The sequence below is a fragment of the Pelodiscus sinensis genome, chromosome 20 (assembly GCF_049634645.1).
Source record: "Pelodiscus sinensis isolate JC-2024 chromosome 20, ASM4963464v1, whole genome shotgun sequence".
In the NCBI taxonomy this organism is placed as follows: Eukaryota; Metazoa; Chordata; order Testudines; family Trionychidae; genus Pelodiscus; species Pelodiscus sinensis.
Window position 1 is genome coordinate 12,217,686 of NC_134730.1, and position 13,804 is coordinate 12,231,489.

General features: G+C 42.1%; 1 protein-coding gene across 1 annotated transcript in view; it reads left to right on the plus strand.

The window, feature by feature from the left end:
• The first annotated feature begins 770 nt into the window (after positions 1 to 770).
• The window catches only part of GRB2 (growth factor receptor bound protein 2), an 83,725-nt gene continuing 70,691 nt past the window's right edge, over positions 771 to 13,804 (plus strand). The window contains exon 1 of the mRNA XM_006136426.4: positions 771 to 1,083. Coding sequence (XP_006136488.1) covers positions 1,006 to 1,083 — 78 coding nt within the window. The 5' untranslated portion in view covers positions 771 to 1,005. The remainder of the gene's footprint in view (positions 1,084 to 13,804) is intronic.

The window sequence follows — 13,804 nt, forward strand, 5'->3', positions numbered from 1 at the left end:
ATGGTATACCTCAAGCTAAGTGAGTTGACAGTGTTTCGAACACTCTTGCAAAAAAAAATAAAAAATTCTGGGATGTATTAGCAGTAGTGTTGTAAAGAAGACACAAGAAGTAATGTTTCCACTCTATGCTACACTGATTAGGCCTCAACTGGAGCATTGTGTCCAGTTCTGGGCGCCACCTTTCAGGAAAGATGTGGACAACTTGGAGAAAGTCCAAAGAAGAGCAACAGAAAGTCTAGGAAGCATGAGCTATGAGGAAGACTGGGATTTGTTTAGTCTAGAGAAGAGGGGCCATGATAGTAGTTTTCAAGTACATAAAAGGGTGTTACAAGGAGGAGGGAGAAAAATCCTGCTCCTTAGCCCACGAGGATAGGCCCAGAAACAATGGGAGGTTTAGTCCGACACTAGGGAAAACTTCCTGTCGGGGTGGTTAAGCGCTGGGATAAATTGCCTAGGGAGGCTGTGGAGCTATTTCAGAGCAGGTTAGACCCACCCCTGTCAGGGATAGTCTAGATGGGGCTTGGTCCTGCCCTGAGTTCATGGGGGGGCTAGGAGTGTGGGTGCTTTCTGTGTGTCCCCACAGCGCGAATATGGAGTCCCCAAGGGGAGAGCGCGCTGCGGCCTAGTGCAATGAGGCCGGGGGCCGAGAAAGCACGCGCAGGAGCACCCAGCTCTTTGGATGGGGTGCGCCTGCGCGTTGCCCTGTGCGCTGCAGTCCTAGCTGCTATTGGCCGCTTTCCATGTCACTCCTCTCTGGCTGCTTCCGGGCGGAGCCCCGGCTTGAGGAGGAAGCGGCGGAAAGCGGAAGCGGCGGCCGGTTCTGGCTCGGGAGGAGGGAGAGGAGCAGGGCGCGGCCCCTGCCATCCGTCCGTGCCACACTTCCCCTGATGGTCGGTCTCTTCCTCCACCTCCCCTAGGGCCGCCCGTGAGTGGGGTAGACGGAGCCGGAGGGAGAGCTCCCTTCCCAGCCACCCCCCGCGCCGCTGTTCGCGGAGCAGCCCCAGCATGGAAGCCATCGCCAAGTACGATTTCAAAGCCACCGCGGACGACGAGCTGAGCTTCAAACGGGGGGATATCCTCAAGGTAAGAGCCGCGGAGGCTTAGCGAGCCCTCTTCTCCCGAGTCACTCGGGCCCCACCATCTCTGGAAATACCCCCCACCCACCCACACACTATCCCATTTCCTCCCCCGTGTCTCCTCCACAGCCCTTCTGACCCCTTGGGCTGCTCTTCGACAGCATCTTCCAGCCCGCTTGTTTTTAATGGCAGAGAGCTAGAGCATAGACCAGTAGCTGAGAAGTACTATTAACTGGATTATTTTTTTTCTAGAGATGCACCCTTTGATAGTAATCCACAACTTAGTGTTTCATCCCTTTGCCCCCTGCCAGAAAGATTTGCATGGAAGAAAAATTGGGTCATCTTTTTGCCATCACGCTGCTAAATATTGATACTGATTTTCTTCTTCTTCTTCTGTGGTGTTAGTTTTCAGCGGTAAATCTGTAACACTGAGTATTTAATGGAATTGTAAAGGTGTGAGTGGATGCCTGGGATAGATTAGATGGGTTTTGTGTGTAAGTTTCTCAATTTATTGAAGAGTAGGAGTCCAGCATAAATTTATATTTGCTTTTTAAAAAAATATATATGCCTAAAACTGAAGAAGAATCTAGAAAGAACAAATGAAGAATGTATGCAACAAAAACAGAAAATGGGGATTTGGTAACGGATTATAGTGCGTGTTTTGTATAAAGATTCTAAACTATGCTGCTTTCAGAATAACTAAAGTCTAGTTTGTATTCATATAAGGTTTTTTTTTTAATTCTATGGTTAATATCACCATGTTTGTTATGGATAAAACAAGATGGATACTTTTTCTTCTAAGCAATTGAGCCATTAGCGGTTTAGCTTTAAAAAGTTGAAATCCATATCTTTATTCTCCAAAATAACCTGGACATAGATGGCTGAGGATTAAAAACCATGTTCTTTAAAAACCCAATCCCACAAAGATTTTAAGCACATAAATAACTTTGTGAATGTGAATATTCTTCACTGGGACTATTAACCTGCAAACAATTACAAACCTTTAATTTTTTTCGGAGTTGGGGCTAAGAAATAGTAGCCTGTTCAAGGAGTGATGAAAAGGCCCCTTTAAAGGCAAACTTAAATTCCATTTGTGCAAAAGAATCACATTAACTACTTCATTGATGCAAGAAATATATGGATTCTGTTGCAAACTTCCTATTTTTGCCATAAATTATGAGTTTTCTGCTTATCTGAGGAAGTGGGATTTGCCCACGAAAGCTGCTTATACATATACATAAAATAAATTTGTTGTTAGTGTCTAAAGTGCTATAGGACTACTCCATGATTTTTCACTGGCTGAAATTTAGTATACAGTGTCATAGAAAACCAGTTCCTTAAACATTTTAGTTGGGATGATAACCAATTCAATTTAAAAAAATTTAAAAAGTCCTGCAGCACCTTAGAGACTAACAAAATATGTAGATGGTCATATGAGCATTCTTGAGCACAACCAGTGCGAGCTGGAACTGAGCTGGGCTGCCTTGCCTGCCTGGCTCCTAATACATTTTAAATGCAGAGCTGCAGCAGGGGTAGGTCCCAGACCTGCTATAAGCCAGGACTGAGCTGGGCTGCTGGCCAGCCTGCTAGAAAATTTACTGGCAGCAGGGGAGAGGGAATGCGTGTAGTCTATATCATTAACCTATTAGCTTTTGCTTATCAGTTAGTCGACTACACTATTACATCCCTAATATATAAGGATTTCTTTTGTCTAAACTAGGAAAATGAGGACCTGTATTGCAGTTTATTCAGACACTCTTACTAGATCATGATTGTGTTTGTGAGATTGTGGCAGAAATCTGAGCTTTATGTGTGGCATGCTTCATGAAAATTAACTTGTGAAACTGTATAACTCAAAGATCCTTTAAACAAAATACCTTTTGTAACATCAATTTTAATGTTACAATCTGCTGGATGTGTATATCCTATTTTGGTGCATGTATCATTCTTGTGTGTGAAGTTATGAAGTATGAGTCTGTTTATAGTTTTAATTGTGTTAATGAGAGCCCTTACTAGTGCCCTGGAAGCCTAATGGCTTGGTGATAAATTTGTAAATAGTCTTGCTTATCCTGTAAGTCCAAGTCATGGTTCATCCTAGGAAGACAGGTGACTATACCACCTGGTACTGAAATCCATTTTGAACCTGGTATTTTCCCATGGAATCAGGGATGTAAAACATAGACTTTACCTCAGGGCTGGGAATACTAAGCAACGGGAAGCAATCCCCCTTGTCTTCAGCTGGCTTTGGAGACTGCCTGGCACACCCTAAGAGGAAAAAAGAACTTTAAAGAAGTCTGGAGACCAAAATCAGAGTAAAAGATCATCTGTGTTTTGAAGCTGATGCCTGAAATAAGAACAGTTGTTTAGAGTAAGAATTTGCATATGACCAGTTTCTTAGTGAATTAGAGCTAGTTATCCCTTTTCTATTCATGTTTATTTAATAACTTACTTTGATCTTACTTTTTGGCCAAACTGGACAGCCTCTATGGCAGGGCTGAGCAAAATATGGCCCAGGGGCTGGATCTGGCCCGCACACCCACCTGGCCAGGACTCTGTCCCAGGCAGCTGTGTGGTTTAAAGCTCAGCCTGTGCATCTCTCTGCTCTGCAGGAAGGGAGAAGATTCATGCAATCTCCTTGCCCCTAGCTGAATCCTCACCTCTGAGAGGCTAGAAACAACTGGCCAATAGGAACAAATAGCCAATAAGATCTGAGAAATTGGCTTGGAGGATGGGAGTAGTGCAAATCTCCCCTCTCTCTCTTCCCCCCACCCCAAGCTGAGAGCCACCTGGGATTTATAGCTTGCAGTTGTAAGTGATTTCAGGCTGCAGCAGACAGGGAGCCCAGCCTTCCTTGGGGGTGCTGCAGGGCTGCTGACTTTAGTAAGTGCCTCCCAGCCAGAGCCTGCCTCTGGCACCCCTGCCCCTCCTGCACCCCCAACTCCAACTCCCTCCCCAGGTCACCATCCAAACCCTCTGTACTCCCCTCCCCCAGGTCACAACTCCCTCCCAGACCCTCTACTCCCTCTTGCACTCCTCCCTCAGGCCAGAATCCACTCCTGTACCCAAATGCCTTCCCAGACCCTGCACCCCATTCCCCTGCCCCAAGTCACCACCCACACCCTCTGTAGTCTGCATCCCCATTTTCCCCTTCTCCCAGGTCACAGCTCCCTTCCAGACTTTGTGCCCCTCTCCCAGGCCAGAATCCTCTCCTGCACCCATACCCCTTCCCTGAACCTACAGCCCTATCCCCGACCTAGTTCACAACCCCTTCCTTTGCCTAAACTTTCTCTCAGACCTCACCATGTCCTGCACCCCAGTCCCTTACCCCATGCACCCTTCTCTGCCCAACCTCCATCCTAGACCCTGCATGTCCTCCACAGAAAAGTGCGGCCTTTGACCACTTTCCAAAATCTTGAAGTGGCCGTCCGCCAACAATTATTGCCCATCCCTGATCTACAGGAAAGAATTAATGGACACAAATCAGATATCCAAAAAGGCAACACACAAAAACCTGTTGGAGAACGGTTTAATCTGCCTTGACACTCATAAATGGATCTCCAAGTCACAGTTGTGTTTCTGGACAATTCCCCAAGCCAAATACACAGAGAAGGGTTGAAACTTAACTTTATTCACAAGTGTAATTCATTTGCAAATGGTATGAACTGGGATGTGGGCTGGCTCGCACACTATCTTCCACATCCTAATGAGTAACCAACCAAGCTAACAATGGAGGTGCTAATTGTTCTTATCAGCCTCTTGTAAGAAGTGGGTTGTGCCCACGAAAGCTCATGATACCATCTACATGTTTTGTTAGTCTTTAAGGTGCTACAAGACTATTTGTTGTTGTTTTTTAAGCTTTTTAGATCTGTTTTCACTTGAAACCATTACAATTAATGGTACTTAATAAAGTCACTAAAATCACTTTTGTTTACTATCAGGCCCAATGTAAATAATTACCAGGCAAGAGCAATCACTGAGCATGTCTCTTTCGTTGATAAAGAAAACTTAAATGAATTTTCTCTGTGTAAAACTTTTACACAGGGAGAGGGGGATTTATTTGGGGGGTTTTGGTCCCATTTCAGAGTTGGTTTCCTGAGAGCTGTGCCCTAGAATTGTGTCCTTCCAGAACGTAAGTGGTTCAGTGTCTGCTTTGCTTTGCAGGGAGGCATAACTCCAACTCTGTGCCTTGTCTGGGGGAGACCAGTGGATCTGGCCCAGCAGGACAGGGTGGTGGGGGAGCTCCAGAGAGCAAGAAGGTGGGTAGTGGTAGCATGATCATCACACTGGGGAACAATTTCGCCTTGCTGTTGCTGGAATGTGTAACAGAGTAAACCGAGGCCCCAAGAAGTTAACTTGCTCATGGCTTATACAAATCCAGGAATAGAACCCAACTCTGGCTTCCACTCAGTTATTCTGACAACGAGTAGCTTGATGCACCACAGTGAAGACAGGTCTGGTGTTAGAACTGTGGTTCAGAGGGTGGGGGAATCCCAGATGGTAGCAGCAGTTTGAGGTTGTACAGAAGCGTCAGGGTAGCCGAGTTAGTCTGTACAGGATAAAGTTAAAAAACAACAAATAGTCTGATAGCACTTTAAAGACTAACAAAACATGTAGATGGTATGTAGCTTTTGTGGGCACAGCCCACTTCTTCAGATGACCAGAGATTGTACAGTTGACTTCACTCAGAACACTGTTTGTGGCACATATATAGTGAAAATTTTCATAGTGACTAGTACATTTGGGCTGTGGAAGTAACTTATACTAAGCACACTAAATCACTTCTCTCTTGATGGAAAGTTCTCTGGTTCTCTCACCTTCCTCTTTCCCCATTGTTGAGTAGTGATCAATCCTGAAATCAGATCTTAAGTGCATGTAAATGAGTAAAAACTTCTAAGGAGAATAAACAGCAATACATGGTGCAAATCTAATGCATGCCCAGAAGGAAGTATTTCTCACTCGTCACACATCTGTGCTAGTCAAAAATGGGGTTGTTGAGGAAAAATTACATATCCTACAAGCAAGTACATAACCCTCTTTTTTGTACCTTTCAATACTCAGCCATAATTAGATACCTATCATTCACCAATGTTTCAAGCTATTGCTCTCTGATGGCACGTGTGACTTAGAATGCTGTACAGAGAACAGTTAGAAAGCTTTGTACCACCTTAAGGAATGAAGCTATATCTAAAATACTTCATTACCCGTGCTTAAGCTTTCATGTTCTCTGTGAGGAGCGAAGGAAAAGATGCATATTGTCTAACTTCATCGGATTTCAGCAGATAACTTACCTATGATGTCATGGTACCATTACTGCAGTATACCCACATATTCTGGATGTGATTGAATAGCATTTGAACTGTTGCCATTAAGCTACTTGCTAGTAATCTTGTGGCTATGCTCCAAAAGTAAGTGAAGATAGATGATCTTTGACTCACAACTCTGTAAAATAGCTGAGTGAAGAGGGAAAAGTGCCTGGCCTCTTCTTTAATGGGCAAAGATGATAAAAGCGTGTGTAATTTTGTAACCGTGGCATTGTACTGGATTCTCAGTCCTTTGTCAGATGATTCTACAACAGTGTATGGTATGACTGTGCAGAAGATACAAGTTGGCATCTATCTATAGATTTGATCTTTAGGCAAGTGGAACTTAGAATTGTATTTAGTTTGCCCAGAAAAATGAAGGCTTATTGTTTCTGCATATCCTCTATCCAGTGTCCCCTACTATTTGCTTCTCGGTCACTTACTGACTGTGGCTGTCTACAAGATCACCTTCTGTCTGCATTCTGTATATTACTGTGTGGAAAGGGGTGTTGGTAAATGGCATCCTCTGAGAAAAGTGAGGAAAACCGGAAGAGCCCACATTCAGATGCAAGAAAGTATCAGTTTTTAATGTACTGAACTGACTATTTTATGCTTTTGGGTCATGACGCATTTAGAGTTCTCTGCTTTCTCTTCACTTGCTGTCTGGTGTCATTAGGAAGAGTCACTCTCAATCTGTGTCTTTGAGTCTAGGTAACTCTTTGTTGAGTCTAGGTATTAAATTCCTGAAAAATTGAAATGTATTTCTGGTGGCTTCTGGTTTTGTTGGCCTTTTTGCCAGCTGGCCAGTATCCAGTCCTAACATGTGCTGATGCTGTTTGCTTTTGGCTTGGCATTGAGGTGGGGAGAGGAGAAGAAATTGTCCAAAGATCCCACTAGTCAAAGCTTTTTGCTTCTCTCCACCCTGTTTAAAATGTACAGCTAATGCAATAATTGTGCATATATATATTAAAAACACACACAATAATAGAAAAACTTCTAGCATCCAGATCCATTTCTCCCCCCCCCCCCCTAAAAAAAAACCCTCCTCATAAAAGATGGCCTTTATGATATATACCTAGAAGGGTAGCAAGCCTGAAGATCCTTTAGAAGATCAGTGTTCTGTTCACCGTAGATGTCAGTGTAGTTCATGGGCAGCTTATTGGAAGGACTGTAAAAGTACCGGATGTAAATGGGCCAGAAGTGTACTAAGAGTCCTTTACTTTTGAATTGCGTTTTGCTGTTTTCCTGGAGTCCTTACAGGTGATTACATTTTTGAGTAACTTTTCTCTGTTGCACCTATGTGTTAATGTTTTCTCATTTGTGCAGTGTTGAGTTGTGGGTTACCTTAATTGCGTTATCAAGGCTTCTTGCTATTCTAAGCAGTGATATCAGTTGGGCTCCACAATGACTACTGTTTGTGATTTCCCCCACTCTCACACAAGATTTATTCACTTTCCCTTCAGACTTCATCGGGATTTAGTGTTTCAAAATAGTGATGCCGAGTCTGCATTTTCAGTTCCTGCATGAAAACCAGTTTTGGGCCTGAATACAGAACAACATGTTTGTGTCTAGGAGGAGTGAGATGAGCAAGGTTGGCAGGTTCTCGGTCTATATTTCCTTCTCCCCATCCATTCAGTGACCCCTTCTGTGTTAGCTATTATGTAGTGGTGTTTGTACAGGCAAACAGATGGCTTACTCAAGGGAGGTTTGAGGACAATGGTCCTACCTTTTGTTTGAAATTATTTGTTTTTGATTGAGAGAACTATACTGCTATTGAAGAGGAGTGGACTTAATGATCATGAGCAATGTTCCCCCTCTAATTTTTTTTCCATCTGTGTGCACAATAAATTTTGTTATATGCACCCAGGCGTGCAGATGTGCACCACCAATAGAAATACATGATGTGGGAGGCTGTGGATGTTCTGCTAATTAGCTGGGCAGCATTCGAATCTCTCCTGGACGACCGTCCAAGCGCTCGGCTTATAGAGAACACTGATTTTGAGTCTTTCCTCTCTTTCCATCTTCTATAGTCGTGTATAAATTTAGTGTATAGAAAACTGCTTTCTGAATGAACAGAGCAGGACAGTAGCTGTAAGCAGTGGTGTGGGGGTGGTGTCTTTTTTCTGTGAATCAGATGCAACTGATGTGCATTAAGTGTGTGACAGTCCATTTTGTAGGTATATTTGATGTATGTTGCTCGATTGTTGTGGGAGAAAATTGGGGTTTGACTTAAATGTTTTAGATGGATGCTATTGTTCAAGCAGGGATACCAAATAGACCTCCTATCAGACCATAATATTGGAGTCAAAGCTGCCAGCAGGTCACTGAAAACCTGACAGATGTGAAACAGAGACCTGTAGTAATTACACAACAGTTTGAGAGAGTGGCATTTGAATTAATATCTTCTGAAGAAATTGAATGTTTTTGTTGTAATAACTTAGTGATCAATTGTTTTAAGATTAACCTGATGTCTTGTAATATCTTGATTACTAAATAGTTATATTTAATATGGAGTTCTTTCCAAAGATTGTTACCTACACCTGGTACAATTTGAGAGTGGGATACATATCCTATTAGCCAGGTCCTTCAAAATGCTTTTCTTCCTCTCACTCCTCCATAAGGGCACTGATTAGAAAAAGTAGTTAGCAGACATACTCTTAAGTTCCAGGATCACTTGCATTAGTTAAAGAAGGCCTTTTAAATTTCAGTGACTTAAAAAAAAATCTAAAATGTAAAAAAAAAAAAAACCAACAACCCTGGAGTATATGATCTTGCCGAGGACAGTCTCAGAGAGGTTGCATTATTAAATATTGCTTTTCTCGGAAATATTTGTTACAAGTATAGAATATTCCAGGTTGAAGGTGTAAATAAAGCAAGCTTTGCCAGCATCCAGAGCAGGAGGAATAAATGCATTCCTCCTTGAAAATGGTTTCTTTGTTTCTTTATTTGGTAGCCAGCTGTGGTCTCCTACCAGGGCTGTCTCTGAAAGCAGAGCAGATTAACTCCCTTCTGTGCTGCTCTGTATCCAAAGCACAGTAGGTTTAAATCTGTGTAATTCAGGATGGCAGTTATCCTTCTTTGGCTAATGGTACTAGATGAGCTACTGATAAAAGCTGACTGTCATTAGCTTTCTAACTTCATAATATGCAGAACTGTGCACACTACTGTAATTACTGTTGATCACTCCTGGGCTGTTTATCAGCTAATTCTAATAGGGGCAACATGCTGGCTTGTCCATAGGGCCCAACCTGTCCCATAACTGTTTATCATCTCAACTTCTTAAATGGATTTTTCAGGATATAAATAAGCACTCACCAAACAGCTTTTGGCTCTTTCAGTTATCTGATATATCATCTTCAACATGTGTCAAGCTGCTACAAAGGGGTGGTGTGACTGACGTATTCATTGACCAAGCAAGGTTCTGCGTTCTACACTGTGGCAATTAGTGGCACACTGTCCTACTGGCGGGGCGCTGCTTGGGCAGGACCATGCTGTATAACGTCCCTAATGGCAATTCTCCATTTGGTTGCGCAATAACCTCAGAAAATCCAAAATTTCATGGAATGTTTTCTGCATAAGTCCCTGGGAAAACTGAAATCACCAATTGGTCACACACAATAAAAGGGTGAGGCAGGGACCTCACAGGTGCCTATGCCAGGAAAGCAGTCACTCTGTAAAGAGGGATGTGGCAGTGATGGTTAGGTATGGGCACAAAGGGCCCAGCTTTGCTCAAAACCTTCTTGGTTGTGGTGAGACCAAGAAAAACCTGACTAAAATGGGAGAAATCAGGCTTTTCTGGCTTTCTGATTTTCACCAAAATCAATGGGGTTTTGAGAAGTATTAGGGGTAAGTAATATGTCAAAACAAGTCTTTGCAGTGGAGTCTGACTTCTGACGTGCTTTTCAGGGTAACATCTTCATTATTCCATCCCTGTCCCCATAGCTGAAAGCTGCACTGTACTGTATCTAGTAGTTATCTTTGCTCTGTATGCTGTCTGGGATTAGAGATTTACAAGTGATGCATCAGAGTAGAAGGTGGAAGTCTAGTCCCGTGTTCAAGATCATCTCAATGACTTAAGTTGATGTGAAGTTTTTGCAGTTTTCATTGTATAGAATGTGGTTTTTAGCCAGTATTGCATGCAGCAGAGGTGTAAGATAAGTTCTGGTGCAGCGTAGGGCTCGGGTCATCTGCTGGCAGTTGCAAAAGAGGTGTGCTAAAAGAGAACAGGACAGGAGGAGAGGGTGTCACTTGGATGCAGCCACAGTCTCCCCTTCAGTATAGGGCAGTTCTGGGGTAAGGAGGAAGCCACTCCTAGTCAAAGGAAGAGTAACTAACACGGCTACATTTCTATCACTGCCCTCACTGGTTAAACAAAGGAGGCTTCTCACAACTCCCATGCAAACTGAGCTTGGAAAGACTTTGAACAGAGAATCCTTTTCAAAGCATAAACAGCCAGCTCTTCATTGACACATTAACATTAGAATATGTTGGTTTAACTACAATGCATCTAGATCTGGACAGGATATTTGCATGTTTAGCTCCATGTGTGGGATTTTTACTAGCTGGTAAATGTACTATCTAAATTTTTTGTTAGTCTCTAAGGTGCTGCAAGGCTATTGGTTGTTTAAGTTTTTCCAGTTACAGACTAAACCTCTATCTCCACTGAAACTTACAAGATGGTAGTTTAGCTGCTAGCCTATAAAGACTGGTCATGGTTTGACTCCGGATTAGATGACCTGACAACCTGATTTGTATTTTTCCGGATTTATTTTTATCTGTAACATTGAGTCTTGAATATTAATCTTTTCTGGTGTCTTAATAGAGCCCAAATTTCTTGAGTTGTTTGGGATTTTATATTAAGATGTCTGACACTGCATTTTATACTTTATACTCAGTTTGTTCTGTTTTAGCAGCGCACATCAAGGGGTGAATTGCGTGCCTTTTGCATTTCTTCAGATTAACAAACTGACACTTCATGAAATGTGGTGCAAAAATTCTTATCTATAGCTTTTGCTCTTTAGCACAACGGCTTTTGCTCTTTAGTTTCCTCTGCTGTTTCTGCAGTAGTGGTTAACTTTATCTCTAAAGCTGGGCTAACATCAGTGAGTGGTGTACACATGAGGAAGTAAACAAAGCCATGTTAATTTTAAATTTCATTGTAAACTTGGGAAAGAGATAATTGAGAGGGGAACTTTTATTGGGATCAGAGGGGAGAAAGGAAGTTGCACTTCCAAGATTTTTATATGGAGACTAAAGAAATAAACTAGTTTCACATTTTATTTTAAATGCTGCTATTCCACTTAAAATGTGAGTACTGACCATACCAATGTAATGTTCCAAGCTTCAGTCTCCCTTTTTATCAGGCTGTATTAAGCATTTCTGCTTTAGTCTCAAGCCCCATTACATCTTGAATGGCTTGATTTTACAAAGTGCTGATTTTCTTCAATTTCTGCTGAAGCTGTCTTGTTGATCTTACTAAGTGGGGAAGAGAGTGGGATTCTTAATGTAGGATGTCCTTGTTACCATGTTGGTGATATAACTGCTCAAATAAGATAATTCCAGTGAATTATTTGAAAGAAACTTTCATGAGAGATAATCTCTCTTATATGGGATGGAATCTAAACATGTGGAACGGTACAATGACCTTTTTCAATGGGAACTGTATCAACTAGTCTTTAGAACTGTATTTAGGAATATAAAGCCTTAAAAAAAAACTGAAACCAAGAAACTAGCCTGTAATACTCTGATTTAATTTATAGATATATCTGACACATTTTATTTTGAGTTGACAATTTTCCTGTTAGTAAAAGGAATACAAGGTGAATAGTTTAAGACATAAATAACACAATGGAAACCTAATTGAGTTATTCTAAAAACATAAATGATTAAAGAAACCCAGGAAAAAAGAAAAAAAACTTTGTCTATAAATTTGATACCTGATCTTAGATCTCTTTGAATTTGGTGAATAAGAGATGTTTCTTCCCATTTCAAAGGCAAAACAAATCAGTTCATCTTTAGACCTATTTTGGGGAGTAGGTTAAGGCAACAGCTAGAATAAGTACAAAGTTTTAGGATCTCTCGCTCAGGCTAGGAAACAGACTGTCAACCCCTCCCTGGAAATAATTATCTGTCTGAAAGTCTGTTCAAGAGCTCTTCCTAATGGTAAGAGCTAGGGCCACCAAATTTGGCATGCAGCTTCCTCCTCTTCTAACTTAAAGCAAGATCAGGATCCGATTGTGCCAGGACAAATTGAAGCCCTGAGAAAAGGACTGTTTTCCATAACATGCAAAGGAAGAGGCTGCTGTTTAGAGGGACGTGCTATGAGAGTGGCCAACTGGGGGCAACAAGCCCGCAGGAGAGAGCTATCTTGCAGAGTGTCCATTGGGGAAAGTTTCACCACCAAGGGAGTGGCCAGCAGAGCAGGGTCTCCACCATTTTACCTGCAAGCAAACAGAGTAAGTAGCCTTTCGTTGCTGCAATGTGGGAGCGGGGAGAACAGGAAAGGTTCCTGGCAGAGATTGGGGGGGGAGGTTGCAGGGGAGAGAAGAGGTCCATGCTAGATGGGAACTCCCACCCTGAGTCCCTCTTCACTCCCCAACCCTCACTCTTGCACTCCCCCCAACATCCTCAAAGCCCTGCCCTAAAGGATTTGGTCAATGCCAGGTAACTCTGCTAGTTTTATAAATAATCCTTAAATTCACAGTGTTAACCTGTGTGAATAAAATGTAGGAAGGAAAATATATGCTTGTGCCTGAGGAATTTTGTTTACTTCTTGGTGTTCTGATCAACATGTACACAGTGTCATTGTGAACGCATGTTCATATAGCAGCAACATTTAGAGCCCCATGCAGAGAGCAGAAAGCATTTCTTTCAGTTCAGCTGAACTATAACTATATTGTTATACCCTCTAATACTGTCTTATTTAAATAATTTCTCTGGAATTTTACGCTTTCTTCATTTTGTGGAACTATGTCTTGTTCTAACTTGTACCAACAGTTCACAGGTTTAAATGTGGAAATAAAAACCAAGCTGCACACTTATGCAGACTTTCCTCTGAGGGTTTGGGGAGCAGGAGAATACTTTATGAGCTGCGTATGACCCAGCAGGTTCCACTAATCACAGCAGCTAGGTTAATGCAGATGATTTGTGGTCTGAGCTAGTCAGCGCTTTGGTTTGCACGATCAGCACCAAATTCTAACCGTGCCACTCTAGCTGTGGTTGAGTAGGTTTTTCCATTATATATCCTTCTGTGCAGTTAGAGTTCAGATATAAAATGCTTATGAGAGCTCTGTTCTTTGGATATGATAAATACAAAACTGGCATTTTAAACAACTTCAGTTTAATTTTGTTACCTATTGTTTACCTTTGGATTATGGTCTAGTTGAGTAAAAGGATTATTGATTAGAGATGCTAAAAGTAGCTGTTCAG